The sequence below is a fragment of the Mustela putorius genome, unplaced genomic scaffold (genome assembly GCF_011764305.1).
Source record: "Mustela putorius furo isolate JIRA1106 unplaced genomic scaffold, ASM1176430v1.1 tig00003836_pilon_pilon_pilon, whole genome shotgun sequence".
Taxonomy (NCBI): domain Eukaryota; kingdom Metazoa; phylum Chordata; class Mammalia; order Carnivora; family Mustelidae; genus Mustela; species Mustela putorius.
In genome coordinates this window covers 14,375,723-14,389,843 of record NW_025421989.1, presented here as the reverse complement: position 1 = coordinate 14,389,843, position 14,121 = coordinate 14,375,723, and the positions used below count along the sequence as shown (strand labels likewise).

Genomic DNA, 14,121 nt, shown 5'->3' with positions numbered 1-14,121 from the left:
GCAGAGGGGATTCATGCTTTGTCAGCACACAGAAATGAAGGCTGATCAAATGTTTTATATAATGTCTAGACTATTCATAGACTTTCTGGATGCCACAGCTAGAAACAATGTGTCTTGCCTCAAAATTACTCAAATTCATTCAGGCACTGACTGCTTTCTACTCCTTTTTATTGCTATTTTTTTTTTTTAAACAGGTCTTAATCCTACCAAGCTTTCTGAAATTACACACACCTGACTTACCTTCATGTCTCTTACAGCACCTGGCTTGGTGCTCAGTAAATCTCAACAGATATGCTACTGATTACCACTCTGAAGGTATCAGGTACAAACACATGGTTTAACTGAAGCTAAGAATTGGTATGCACAGAACAGGGATTGTGAAGAATATGGCAACTTAGTTTTTTTTTCTTGTTGTTTTGTTGTTGCTTTGTTTTGTTTTTTGTTTTTAAAGCAATGGCATACGTGACCTAGATTGTACTGCCTTTCAAAAACTTCACGACAGTTATTATTTTTGGTGGTAACCGGTGCTTGACGATGTGCCTTACAAGATGAATGCACAGTCAGAAGTCTTTACATGAAGGCAAAGGTTATGCTTTGATCTACTGTTGCAACCACTCTTTTTAGTAGATCACCATTTGTCTCTTGGCCACCTGTGGTTAGCCCAAAGCCACTGCTCAAAGAGCTCACTGCCAATGGTCTCAGAGTGGACTGGCCTAGGCCAGTTAAGGTACATCATTTAGAGCAGATTGTTTTTTTTCTTTACAACAAGCTAAAAGCATTTTTTTTTTTAAATTATTGCCTTCTTTTTAAGGCTGGCAAGACAATGGCTGCTAAGGGTTTCCCAGATGATGTGATGTGCTCCACATAACCAGAACATCAGAGGTGGGTTCTATCAAATACTACTGAATCTACCCCAGGACTTTATTAGTGAGCCCTTTTTGTTATTTAATGTTTGCTAAGTCTCTAAAGTAGGAGTGAGGAAACTGTTCACAAACATAGAGGCTGGTGTCTTCCAGTACTTAGTCAATGTGTGCTGATGGAGGTAGGCTATGACTGCTATTGTCATACTTCCAATTAGATAGGAAAGTTAACGCTATGCCGGTCCTCTTAGCACTACTTTTCACAAACCAAGTTATGATTCAGTGGTAAAAAAATTAATGTCACATTGATGCCACAAATAAGCATTTATGTGAATTTATATGAGCAGGAAAGAACAGAAAATGAAGAAACTCACGTTAGGATAATAGTTTTGTGACATTTTTGCTTCAGTTATATATAGGATGTTCTGTATGTGGATACTGGATCAGAATGTAAAAAAATATTTCTGTGGGTCTCTGTAGAAAAATTTGGGAAAATGCTGCCTAGAGCTTCTGAACGGCCATATGTGCCTTCACGGTAAATTTCTCTACTTGTCTATATTTAGGTGACCAATAGTTTAGACTTAAAACCTAATGACTACCGAGATGCTTTATTTATTTATATTTTATACATTACTTTCTTTTTAATGTTTTATTTAAAATTTTCTTGCCCAGCATAGGGTAATTTTAATACTCCATCTGAAATGGTCTGGACGTAACCAAGGACTCCAACTACGGAATTTCTTCTTGAAAAGCTTTTATTCTTCAAATGAATTATTTAAAATATAACATCATTTTCTTCATACTATCTACATACCACTTATCCTTGTATTTCTAATTGACTGGAAACCGGAGATCACAATAACCAATTCCAAAGCCCTTCAAACAGCAATTACTACTTGTGTGAACTCACAAAAATATTTACTTCAAATTGGTCTTCTCATTTTAATAATATTTAGGAATAGCATAAATAGCATGCCTTCTACTCAGCATCTGAAGCAAGATTTCCACAAGGCTGACTGTACCTTAAAAGATAAATTTTCTAATATCATGAGATATGAAAAGATTCACACAAAAGGAGCCAAATGTTCCAAAGCAAAGTATGATAACTAATAAGCTATACTCGCTTTCTGAGATGGAGACTTTAAAATTTCAGGAGCAAAGTCTAGTTAGCTAGATCCTATCTCTTCCACATCCTATTCACAAGGACTAAATACAAAAAGGAAAAAAAAAATATATATATATACCTTCACTGTCCTTGAATTTCTTGATTGCCACAATTTCATGCGTTTCCTGCAAAAAAAAATAAAAAAAGAGGCAGAAAGTCATTTCCCAGTGTTTTCGAAACCGGGAATCCCAATTGTCTGGGGGTATATTTGGGGATAGTATAGCAAGAAACCAGAGAGTAAACAAACAGACCCTCTTCTCTCTCAGGCCCTCATTTCCTGGTTCCAAAATTCTCTTTCTTACCACCCTACAGACATTGTCAGGAAAGGAAAAAAAATAAGGGGACGAGAGAAGGGGACCAAGAGAGGGATTGGTGATAGACCATGGACAAACCAGAAGTGTCGATGTCTTGAGGCTACACAAAAATGCCAGGATGACTGACAATACAATATACCATTATTTGTTACTTCCATCTGAAACTCAGAGAAACATTTTAATTGGGCTTCTAGAGCAGAGAAAAGGCTTCTGCATGACTTGGTAGTTGATGGTAGTAGATTTCCCCTTGAAAGTTTCCTCCCTTCACTTAACTTTTTGTAACAAACCGATCTAGTTCACCAGTTCTCCCTATTGATGGTCATTTCAATGCCAAAGAGAGATAAACATCTGCCACCAAATACCAATCACTACCTCCTTCCTGCCCTTATTTTGCTCTCCTGAACAGAAGCAGTTTGTGAGCAGGACCCTACTTTAAACTGAAACATGTCAAAAAAATCCAAGGGCTGGAAAGGAAACGGAAATGCTCAGAACTAAGCACCATGAGGTCACACAACTCATGTCTAATTCTGGTCTATAAAAGGAATAAAAAAAGCTTTTGGCAAAATAATATATAGATTCTTCAAAGCCAACATGTGATACAGGAAGGTCTTCTGAATGACTCAGGTCTGCTTTTTTGTAGTGAAAGTGGGTATACTTTCAGATCTGGAGGAGCAAACCTTTAAATAAAAGAGTATCCCCACATCAAAACAAAGGCTTTAAAAATGCACACAATAGCAGGCAATAATCAACAAGGTATAAATCATTAACTTATTAAAAATAAACACTTTTCTTTAGTTGTTTATAAAAGCAAAGGGGGATCATGAAAGCGGTGGTGGGATGGGGTGAGAAATGACCATTTCTTAATTTTTATGCTCAACAACAAACCCTGAGTCGTAACTAGGTCTGTAAAATCAAATCCTCTCTGTTTTTCATCTGCCCCTTGAAATAAGAAAGTATCAGCTTTCATCTTTGTTATAGGAAAAAAAAAAATTCATCTGAAAGTGCTATAGGCTACTGAGGAAAAAGCTTGTTAAGAGTATTACATTTTTGTTGTTAATGGAGGACTGATAGGATTGTAGAGTACAGACAGCTTCTGGGATATAATTTTTTTGTACTTGGCCTTCCAGGTACTTTCTGATATTGGAAGTGTTTCCTTATTGGGAAGAAATAATGGCAAATTTAAAGTGATATGGGGGATATCGGCTAGAATATTAGTATAGGTAGTAGCAGGTAAGTCTGCTAGGTATGCTACGCCCTCTTAACACAGTGATAACTATTTTCATACCCTGCTCCTTTTCAACAGGCTAGCCAGCCACCGATGAATGGCATAAGATTAAGAACAAACACTATCAGGAAACTTGGCTCCAGACACAAAGAGGCAGCATGATACGCATCCTGGAAGAGAGTAAAATTGCTTACATTTTGGGGCACCTGGGTGGCTCAGTCTATTAAAAGTCTGCCTTTGGCTCAGGTCACAATCCCAGGTCCCCATATCCAGTCCCATGTAGAGCCCTGTATTGAGCCCTGTATTGTGCCCCCTGCTCAGCAAGGAGTCTGCTTCTCCCTCTACCCCTACCCCTGCTCTCTCTCTAGTAAATAAAAATAAAATCTTACCAAACCAAACAAAACAAAAACAAAAAAACCTGCTCGCATTTCAGCTGAGACATCTTCCAAGTCATACCACCCAAGGCATTTTTTAAAATTTAACTTTAATTAATTAACATACAAGGTATTATTGGTTCCAGAGGTAGAGGTAATTCATCTGTCTTATATAATACCCAGTGCTCACTACATCACATGCCAACACATCTTTTTATTGCATCCTAAATATTAACTTTGTCTGATTTTATAAAAGGTCTTGCTTAATTCAAATTCGCCCAGGATAGGACTACAAATTTACATTTACAACAAACTTATTTACATCATCTTGAAGAAAGATATTGATTAATTTCTGGCATCTCGTAAATAGAATCCACTGTATAAAAGTTACCTGAAAATGGGTCAAATAAAATTAAGCATTTACTCTTTTATTTTTCCTTTCATCAATACCATGGAAATCCTGTTTCAACACACACACACACTCTCTCTCTCTCTCTCTCTCTCTCTCAGTCAATACAGTTTACATATTTACTTAAAGAATGAAACAAAACAGATGAAGTTTTCTACATAAAATCAACTCAATCTTTAGTGGAAACTACATGCATTTAAGAGCAGAAGATACTGGAAAGAATTTAACATTTTACTTTTATTCAAACTGCTTAAAAAATAATGTAAACTCATTATATAAAACATAAAAGGCATAATAACCCTTGCTAGCATTTTGGTTTATTTTTTCCCAGTAAAATTTTCTCAAATTGGAACAGTAATATTAATATACAATGTTATATGTTTTTATTTCACTTGATATTGTATGAGATACATTTTAACCTGTCATTAAATAATTTTAAAACAATTATTTTTTAATGGATTGTTATTTAACTGTCAATACTTCAACATCTGCATCTTTATTCCCATAAATTCTGCAGGTGATATATCTGGGTCCAACAGTATGAACATTAAAGGCTCCTAATACTGCCAAAACATATACAAAAATATATCATCTCACGGTTCCCTTCAGCAATATATAAGAACACCCACTCTATAACCATAACCAATAGTAAATACAATCACTGAAAAAAGTATTCAGACATCAGTGAGGTCACAGAAGTTTTATTCTATCAACTGGTAAGTGGAAAAAAAGTCCACTAAGCTTAATATTTTTCTTGATGATTCATGGATGTGAACCTGTTGCCAAATTTTGTTACAAATATCTTCCCCAGATTGTTGTGGTCATTAAATTATTTAGGGTTTGGTTGTTGTTGAATGTAACTTATAATTACACATTTATTGATTTGTTTATAGTCACATTTATTGATATATGCCTTTATGTTCACTACTTTTGTGTTCAAAGTCCTCACTTAGCCTGAGTATGGTTAATATTCATACACATTTATTTATTATTAAAAGATTTTATTTATTTATTTGACAGAGAGATCACAAATAGGCAGAGAGACAGGCAGAGGGGGAGGAGGAAGCAGGCTCCCTGCTGAGCAGAGAGCCCTACATGGGACTCAATCCCAGGACCCTGAGATCATGACCTGAGCTGAAGGCAGAGGCCTAACCCACTGAGTCACCCAGGCACCCCTCATCCACCTTTATGTCTCAATATTTAAATAATTTAATTTCTTTCCTTAACTTTTATCTACCTGTCATTTAATATATGATATGGTGAAGGAATCTGTATTTAATATAATTCTAAATACTGAATCAACTTTCCCGATACTCTTTACCATAGATTTTTAGTTCTTTGTTGTATCTTAGCATTCTTACATATATACTCTATTTTCTTTCAGAGCTTTCTAGTTTAGTCTACATGACTGATCTGCTGATTCTTATGTTAGAACCAACATAAATTATTGTGACTTGTTTTATTTATTTATTTTTATTTAAGACACAGAAAGAGCACATATAAGCACACATAAGAGGGGAAGGGAAAAGAAAAGGGAAAGAATCTCAAGCAGATTCCACATGCTGAGCCCTACACGGGGCTTGATCCCACAACCCTGAGATCATGACCTGAGCTGAAACCATGAGTTGAACACTTAACCGACTGAGCCACCCAGGTGCCCCTACTGTGATCTGTTTTAAATTCATCTGGGATTATAGACCCTGGTTGTTCTTTTACCATTTTGTCTAATTTATTTTTGAGAATAGATTTTGGCTGTTTTATTTAATTTATAATTATATACCCATGAGTAATTATATGTAATCTATATTTTTTTGTATATTTTATTGCCTTCAGTCTTTACCTCTAGTCTTTGTCTACCGTGGTTTTCATATTTTTGTAGAGCTTGATTTGCATTAAGTTTTTGCTCAGTGTGCATCTTTGAATAGCTTTCTAAAGAAGTACCTATTTTCCAAGTCATTACATGTGTGCATGTCCCCACACATGATTGGCAACTTGGCAGGCATAGAATTCTTGGGAAGGCAACCTCATGCTCTCCATCTTCAGGATCCCTGTAAAGTTGTATCACTGCAAAGCCCTGGAAAGTGCCATTCACATCACAGACATTGTAGGTTTGTATGTTTATTGAAGCAATCTTCCAGTACATAGGAGTAAAAAGTCTATAACAAAATCCATGTACTTCCTCTTCTTTATATACTTTCTTCTCCTTCTAAGAGGGAGAAAATGGAGTCTGAGGCCCATCTGATTTTTGTTCCAACATACGTAACTTTGATTCTGCCTAGATCCTATTAGGGCTTTTCCTTGGAATAAAAATTTTAAATTACCAGAATATACCTAGAAGAGAGTGGGGGGGGGGTGTTGAACTAATATTATCTGGAAATCAATGAAATTAGAAAAATTTTCTTCTAGCAACTTTAAATGCTGTTTCTACACCTGTTTTCCTAGTATTTTTCTTTTTCTTTTTTTTTTTAAAGATTTTATTTATTTATTTGACAGAGAGAGATCACAAGCAGGCAGAGAGGCAGGCAGAGAGAGGGGCGGAAGCAGGCTCCCCGCTGAGCAGAGAGCCCGGTGTGGGGCTCCATCCCAGGACCCCGAGATCATGACCTGAGCCGAAAGCAGAGGCTTTAACCCACTGAGCCACCCAGGTGCCCCTGTTTTCCTAGAATTTTTCTCTAGAAACCTTATAACTTTTAGATTTGCTCTCTCATTGTTGCTTTGTATGTTTTATTCACTACTGCGTAAGTGCCTAGAACAGCAGGCACGTAGTAGGTTCAGTAAGTATTGCATGAGTGAATTAATCAAAACTGCTATATCAATTTTGTTCTTTTATTTCCTCCATTTTAGGTTTCTCTATCATCCTATCTCAGTTGACTTGGACTTCAATTTTTGCCTTGTTTCAGCTTGCTCTCACTATAGAGGTCATATCCTCCTGGCTCTCCTTCGGGAGACTGCATCTGCTTGTTACAAAAAATTGTTTTTAGAAAGATGCGTTGCTTCTAAATCTTCAGAGCAGTGTTTTCTTTATCTCCCCATGTCTTTTCATAGGGTACACGTCCCTGCCCCCTGCTTTTTAAAAACTCATCCCTATTAAGATGAGAAGAGATTCACTAGGTCTGGCATCTGAAAGGCTAGTTGGGGGGTTTTCAGCCACTGAGGCTTCAAATGCAGTTTGATGCACCTGAGACCAAGGTCAAAACCTGGATTCCCATCAAATTTGTTCTCATTGGGTTGGCTGGGCTGAGGCTGGATCACCTGTGCAGAGTTGTGAGAATAAGCTGTTTGCTGAAACCACACTTCCTAGCACATCCTGCTCCCTCTCCTCTACATTCACCACACCTTGCCAAGGGGGTGTGTGAATCCTAGGCTGCAACTTGCTGCTTCCAATCTTTCTCTGCTTTTTGCCATACTGTATTTGGTGTGCTTGGTCTCTGAAAAGATCTGGCAATGCAGGTGCTGATGTGGGCTAGTTGGGGGACGGAGAACTCCAGCTCCCTCAGGGTCAAATAATAGTTAGCGCCATGAGATGGCTGCCTGTGTCCAGCTCCAGTGGGCATGGGTCCAACCAAACCTTTTGCTACTTCATCTTGACAGTTTGCCCCAGTCTGACTCAGAAAGTAGAATAAGGAGCATGATGTTCAAGGCTGTATTTTTCAATCCATCTCCCTGACTTTGCCAACAATCTTCAATTTTTAGTTTCTTAATTTACGGAAATTTCATGAGCTTTTTGGCTTTTTTTTTTAAATCTCTTCATGGATATTTAATGGAGAGGTAAGAGATGACACACCAAGGTTTATTACTTGTGCTACCACCCTGAGATGCTACACATAATATGGGTGTAGACAAAGAAGAAAAATACATGAAAAATAGCTCTAAAGAACTGTGTTTTAAATTCAGTTTATTCCCAAAAGCTTGCCATTGCCCCCACAACGTCTGCAACAGAATGTCACCAGCTGTAGTCAGCATGATAGGCATAATTTTCTACTTGTTTCAGTATCTTACTTTGTTTAAACAATGAGTTAGTTAAAAGCTGACATTTTGAACAACAAACTAAGGATGTGCTAAAAATATATAAGTAAACCATTAATGATAATTCCATACCTCACCCTTAATTTTGTCTAAAAATTGAAATTATATTATTTTGGAATGCAAAAAGATAGAGGTTCCTAAATTGTACTGCTATCTCCATGTGTGAACAAGCTATATCAAGGCATTTAACATTTACCAAAATAAATTTCCTCAGCTGAAAAAAAAAAAAAGATTAGAAAGAGAATGAAAAATAAATTTTACGAGTAGTAAAAAATAGAAAAATATCCAGAGGACCTATATTTCTTCCAGTATTGTCAAGATCTCCACCCCATAAAAATCATGCCTCAATCAATGAACAACCATCCTGGACACAGAGACTTGTAACCAAAACTTACTTCTGCTAGTAGTGACTGTCTACACTTACCTAGTCATTGGTTTATGGCCAGAACCAACTGTTCCTTAAAATGATGGCAAAGCAACTAATTGGTAATAACAATCATAAAATTTACTAAGTTACTTAAAATGCGGTTATATAACTTGACTTAATTATGCTCTGGAACAGTGAATTCTCTAAATTGATGATATACTTAACAAGGAACTATCAGGAATCATTACTTTAAATGTTTTGCTCTGTAATTTAAAACATCCAATATGCATCATAAAAGAAAACAGAAAAAAAAACAGTGATTTTAGTTTACTATTCATAGATTCATGGATTCATGGATTCCTATACAATTCATTCTGAAATTATTCCCTGATGAAGCCATTCCTTGGGAGAAATTCTTTATTTCTTAATCCAAGTAGCAGTAAATACAGTTTGACACTCAAGTATTCTAAAATATTTCAATCCATGATGTATATGTAAATATCCCAACTGTCTTAAGTTCTTTTACAGATTGACATGTGCCTCCCTCAGCAGGAGCAGAACCCTACAAATGTAGGCACTGTTACCAGATAGGCCAATATGGTACCTGAAAAAGCAAGCTTTATTCTGATTATTTAAGTACTTTGCACCAGGCCCTGTACTCAGTGCTTCCAATGTATTATCTCATTTAATCCTCAAATCACTCTCTGAAGAGGATCCTACCATCATGCTCATTTTATAGATGAGGATAGACTGAGTTGTGTGGGGTTTTGTTTGTTTTTGTTTTCTGAGTACAGCTGACACACAATGCCACCTTAGTTTCAGGTGTATAACATGGTGACTCAACACTGAGTTTTAATGAGGTTCCGTAACTTACCCCAAGATCATATGGCTAAGAAGTAACACAGCTAAGATTTTAAACTCAGGAAATCTGATTGTGGAGGCCATTTCTCATCCATGGTCCTGCTATACCACCCTTGCCAAGCCATAGATACAAATTTTGCTGTTAAAAAGGATATATTCTGAAACATACGCACATATCTCCACACTGGGGAGGCATCACTATTTCTCATCTGTGTTTTTCTTAAAAATATGTTATCACCAATAAAAATGTTGAAATAATTTTCTAATGTCTGTTATAAAATTTATACACTTTAAAGTATGTGCAAAAATTCGTTATTTCGGGCGCCTGGGTGGCTCAGTGGGTTAAGCCGCTGCCTTCGGCTCAGGTCATGATCTCAGGGTCCTGGGATCGAGTCCCACATCGGACTCTCTGCTCAGCGGGGAGCCTGCTTCCTCCTCTCACTCTCTGCCTGCCTCTCTGCCTACCTGTGATCTCTCTCTGTCAAATAAATAAATAAAACTTAAAAAAAAAATTCGTTATTTCTATCTTTTTTTTTTTAAAGATTTTATTTATTTATTTGGCAGACAGATTACAAGCAGGCAGAGAGGCAGGCAGAGAGAGAGGAAGGGAAGCAGGCTCCCTGCCAAGCAGAGAGCCTGATGTGGGGCTCCATCCCAGGACCCTGAGATCATGACCTGAGCCGAAGGCAGAGGCTTTAACCCACTGAGCCATCCACGTGCCTCTCGTTATTTCTATCTTTATCTTTATTCTGATTCTTAGGTCACAGAAACCTTCTAAAGTAACTTAAAGAAATTACTTTTAACATTATGAGCAAAATTATAAAATGGGAGTAAATTCAAGGACAGGATACATTCCATGGCAGGTTGATACAATGAACTTGACATGCGGTTACCAAATACCATAGAAATACAAGTTATTAACCAGGATACACAAAGATGAAAACTAAATTGCTTTCCAAGAAATCTTGTTACTTGTATTGTTTATTACCTACATACTACCATTGTTTGCCAATATTAAAAGTTAAATTAACTATTAAAGTGAAGTATTTCAGACCACATCAGGAAGAACAATCTATAGCAAAGAAGGAGAGCATTTCAGTGAGCCATCTATGAACAGTCCACTGGGCCCCTGCTTTATATGAGGTTTTATATGACATCTTAGGTTTGACAGGAGTAAATGAAGCATCTCATATACACAGAAGCTTTTGTGTTGGTATGTAATAATGCATGTCAGTAAATTAAAGTTTATGGCAATAGTTTAAGTTTTTTTTTTTTTTTTTTTTTAAGATTTTATTTATTTATTTGACAGAGAGAAATCACAAGCAGGCAGAGAGGCAGGCAGAGAGAGAGGAAGGGAAGCAGGCCCCCTGTTTAAAAGTACAACCAATGTTATAGGATATGCCACAGGAGTTTGAAACAGATCGATCATGTAAACATACAGAAAAAGTATCAGATGTAAGTCAATAATATGTCGATTTGCTTCTGATCATTCTTTCTCTAGAGGTAACTTCCATCCTGAAACTGTTACATACCACTCCTTTGTACATTTTTATTATTACAAATGGATTTATCCATAAGCAATTTTACTACTGTTTTGAACACAGAAAATCACGTAAGTGGCATGTTACTGTGAGCGTCTTTTTGCAACAGCTTTTTGTTTTTAAGCACAACATTGTATTTCTGAGATGTAAACAAAATCTAGTTCAGTGGCACTCAACTGGGGACACTGTGCACCTTCCCACACAGCAGGGACATCCAACAATGTCCAGAAATCCTTTTGTTTGTCACAACGGGGTGGAGTGGAGGCTACTAGCATCTATTGGGTAGAGTCCAGGACTGCTGCTGAACATTCTACAGTGCATAGGACAACCCCATGACAAAGAATTACCCACTTCCAAATGTCGAAAGTTGCTGGCATCGAAAAACTACTCTAGTTTATTTATTGTAATTGTTTTGCAGTGTTCCACTGTAAACACTCCCCCTTAAAAGAGAGAGTGACCACTTTTTGAGATCAAATAAAGCTTTAGAAAAGAATAATATACTATGAAAAGAAATTTTAGGTGAAAATGAGATGATTAAAAGACTAATTCTCCAAAACTTATTAAAGCTATTAATCATGGCACTAAAATGTCTACACTCATCTCATTTTCATAAAATGATTACTTTTATAATAACTTTTGTAATATGGCCCCATTCAAACATCATATAGTGAAATATACTAAAAGATGTATATTTTTTACCTTTTTGTTAAAAATTCAGTGACACTGTTCAGCTGGCCCAAAACAATTTGGCAGTCACACAAAGTCTACACCAATAACTAGCAAAACTGCTACAAAGGTTCATAATATGGGGATATTGTTACAGGAAATACTGGTATAAATTCTAAACTGTCCATTATTTGTATGTTAAGAGCATTTCACCAAAACTCTTACATTTTAAAAAGCATTACAAGGAAAATTCACAATCAATTTACTTCAATGCTCAGCTTCTAAAAAGAAGATAGTCTCATGAAAATATTAATACATTATCTAGAACATGAGAGAGCAAGCACACAGCCAAAAAAGGAAGATGTGGGAAGTAGAATCTTAAGACTCACATAGAAAACAACTGCCTTCAAGCCAAGTCAGTAATAAAATTTCTATATAACAAAACCTAGTTTCTCATTTATTTCCATTAAAACATCATATCCCTTCTACCCTCCTCTGGGCTGGATATGCCCTCCAGAAATCTTTACTGAGATGTAAGATGACAATAAATGAAGTATAAAATATCTAGATAGAATGCCTAACCAACTACTCCCTCTTTTCCCTCTCTGAACCTGGTCCAATCTCCTGTCCCCATATCTCAGTGAACAGGTAAGTATCTAGCTAGGTATTTAGGATGACTTTTGATATCTCCCTTGTCTGTACCCCGAAATACATCCAAGAGCTATTGAATTTTGCCTCCTAAATATTTTTCAAATCGGTCCACAGTTCTTCTCTACCTGACTGCCATCCTAATTCCAGCCCTTCCCATGCCTACTTGGAGTACTACCTAGCTTCCTAACTCTTCTAATAATGTCTGCCACTGGGAGAGCCTGGTAGCCATTTGGAAATGGAAATCTGCTTTCACTCCACCACTCCCATTAAAACTGTCCCCAAACTCCCTTGCCCTAAAGACTATGTCAAAACCCCTCCAAGTGGCCAGCAAGTCCCGTCCAGGGACCACTCCAGAAATGCCTTCCAGCCTCCTCTCTCTAGGTCTCCCTAGCTTGGTGAGCCCCAGCTATCAACACCAAGAGCTCCCCTGCTGTAGTTCCTTCTACTCCTAAAAGTTTTGCCCTACTCAACCCTAAATTACCCCTGTCTCAGACCTTGGCACAAATCATCACTTACTCAGGGGAGCCCTCCCACAGCCTGTGACTAAGTTCAAAGCCCCATATGTTCTCTTAGCAAACATCTCTTCGTAATTATTAAAGTGACACCTTCACATACTTTATGACCACCTGGATAAAGTCTGACTCTACCACTGGACTACAGGCATGTGGGTGAAAAATAACATATGACTGGTTCAAAAGTGAACTACACAAGAGAGAGGCAGATCCAGTGCAAAAGTCTCACTGTACAGCAGCGCCAATTCAAAATTTACATCTGCTGGCCCAAGTCATGCTTCTCCTTGGATAAAACTTACTAATTCCACTATAGTCTAACAGAGAAACACTTTTGCCTACCATAATTTTTTTTTAAAGGCCTTCTTTGGGATATAAGGATTTTTAAAAAAATAAAAAGATTTTATTTATTTATTTGACAGAGAGAGATCACAAGTAGGCAGAGAAGCAGGCAGAGAGAGGAGGAAACAGGCTCCCCGCTGAGCAGAGAACCCAATGCGGGGCTCAATCCCAGGACCCTGGGATCATGACCTGAGCTGAAGGCAGAGGCTTAACCCACTGAGCCACCCAGGTGCCCCAAGGAATTTTTTTTTTTAAGACAATAAAACATGAGAATAAAGAATACACAAATACACATTTAAGTTTTTTAAAGAACAGTATATCCCTAGGAGACATATTAAGCTAGACCTGTCTCCTTCTTTCTTCAAAAAGTTTCAAAAAAATGAAGATAATAAAACATAAGACCCGAGGTGCCTCGGAGATCATGACCTGAGTCCATGGCAGACACTCAACCAACTTAGCCACCCAGGTGCCCCTATAAGCCACATTCTTAAGGAGACCACTGGAATTCCTACACTAAAGTCTTCAACTATTTTTACTTGAATAAAAATAAATATATCCTGTAATAGTGTGAGACTTAAGGCCACAAATATAATAAAAACCATAGAAGTCTGTGAACATTTAGTTGATAAATATAAGCAAACCCACATACCCGGAAAGCCCTTATAAGTACTTCTAATGGGCCCAGAATGCCTGTTGGTGAATCAGCATCAACCTGGACATTGGCTATTAATATCAAAGGATGTAACCATGATGAGTTAAGGAAACTAGTTCACTTAAAATGGGCATATCTTATTATATGTAAGAAGGTAGA

The 14,121-nt window shown here is 37.1% G+C and overlaps 1 protein-coding gene across 4 annotated transcripts in view; it reads right to left on the bottom strand.

The window, feature by feature from the left end:
- Positions 1–14,121, bottom strand: part of CDKL5 (cyclin dependent kinase like 5) — a 211,465-nt gene that overhangs the window by 69,714 nt on the left and 127,630 nt on the right. For all 4 annotated transcript variants that reach the window (XM_045089345.1, XM_045089346.1, XM_004758930.3 and 1 more), the window contains one exon: positions 2,105–2,150. In XM_045089345.1, the coding sequence (XP_044945280.1) occupies positions 2,105–2,150 (46 nt within the window). The remainder of the gene's footprint in view (positions 1–2,104; positions 2,151–14,121) is intronic.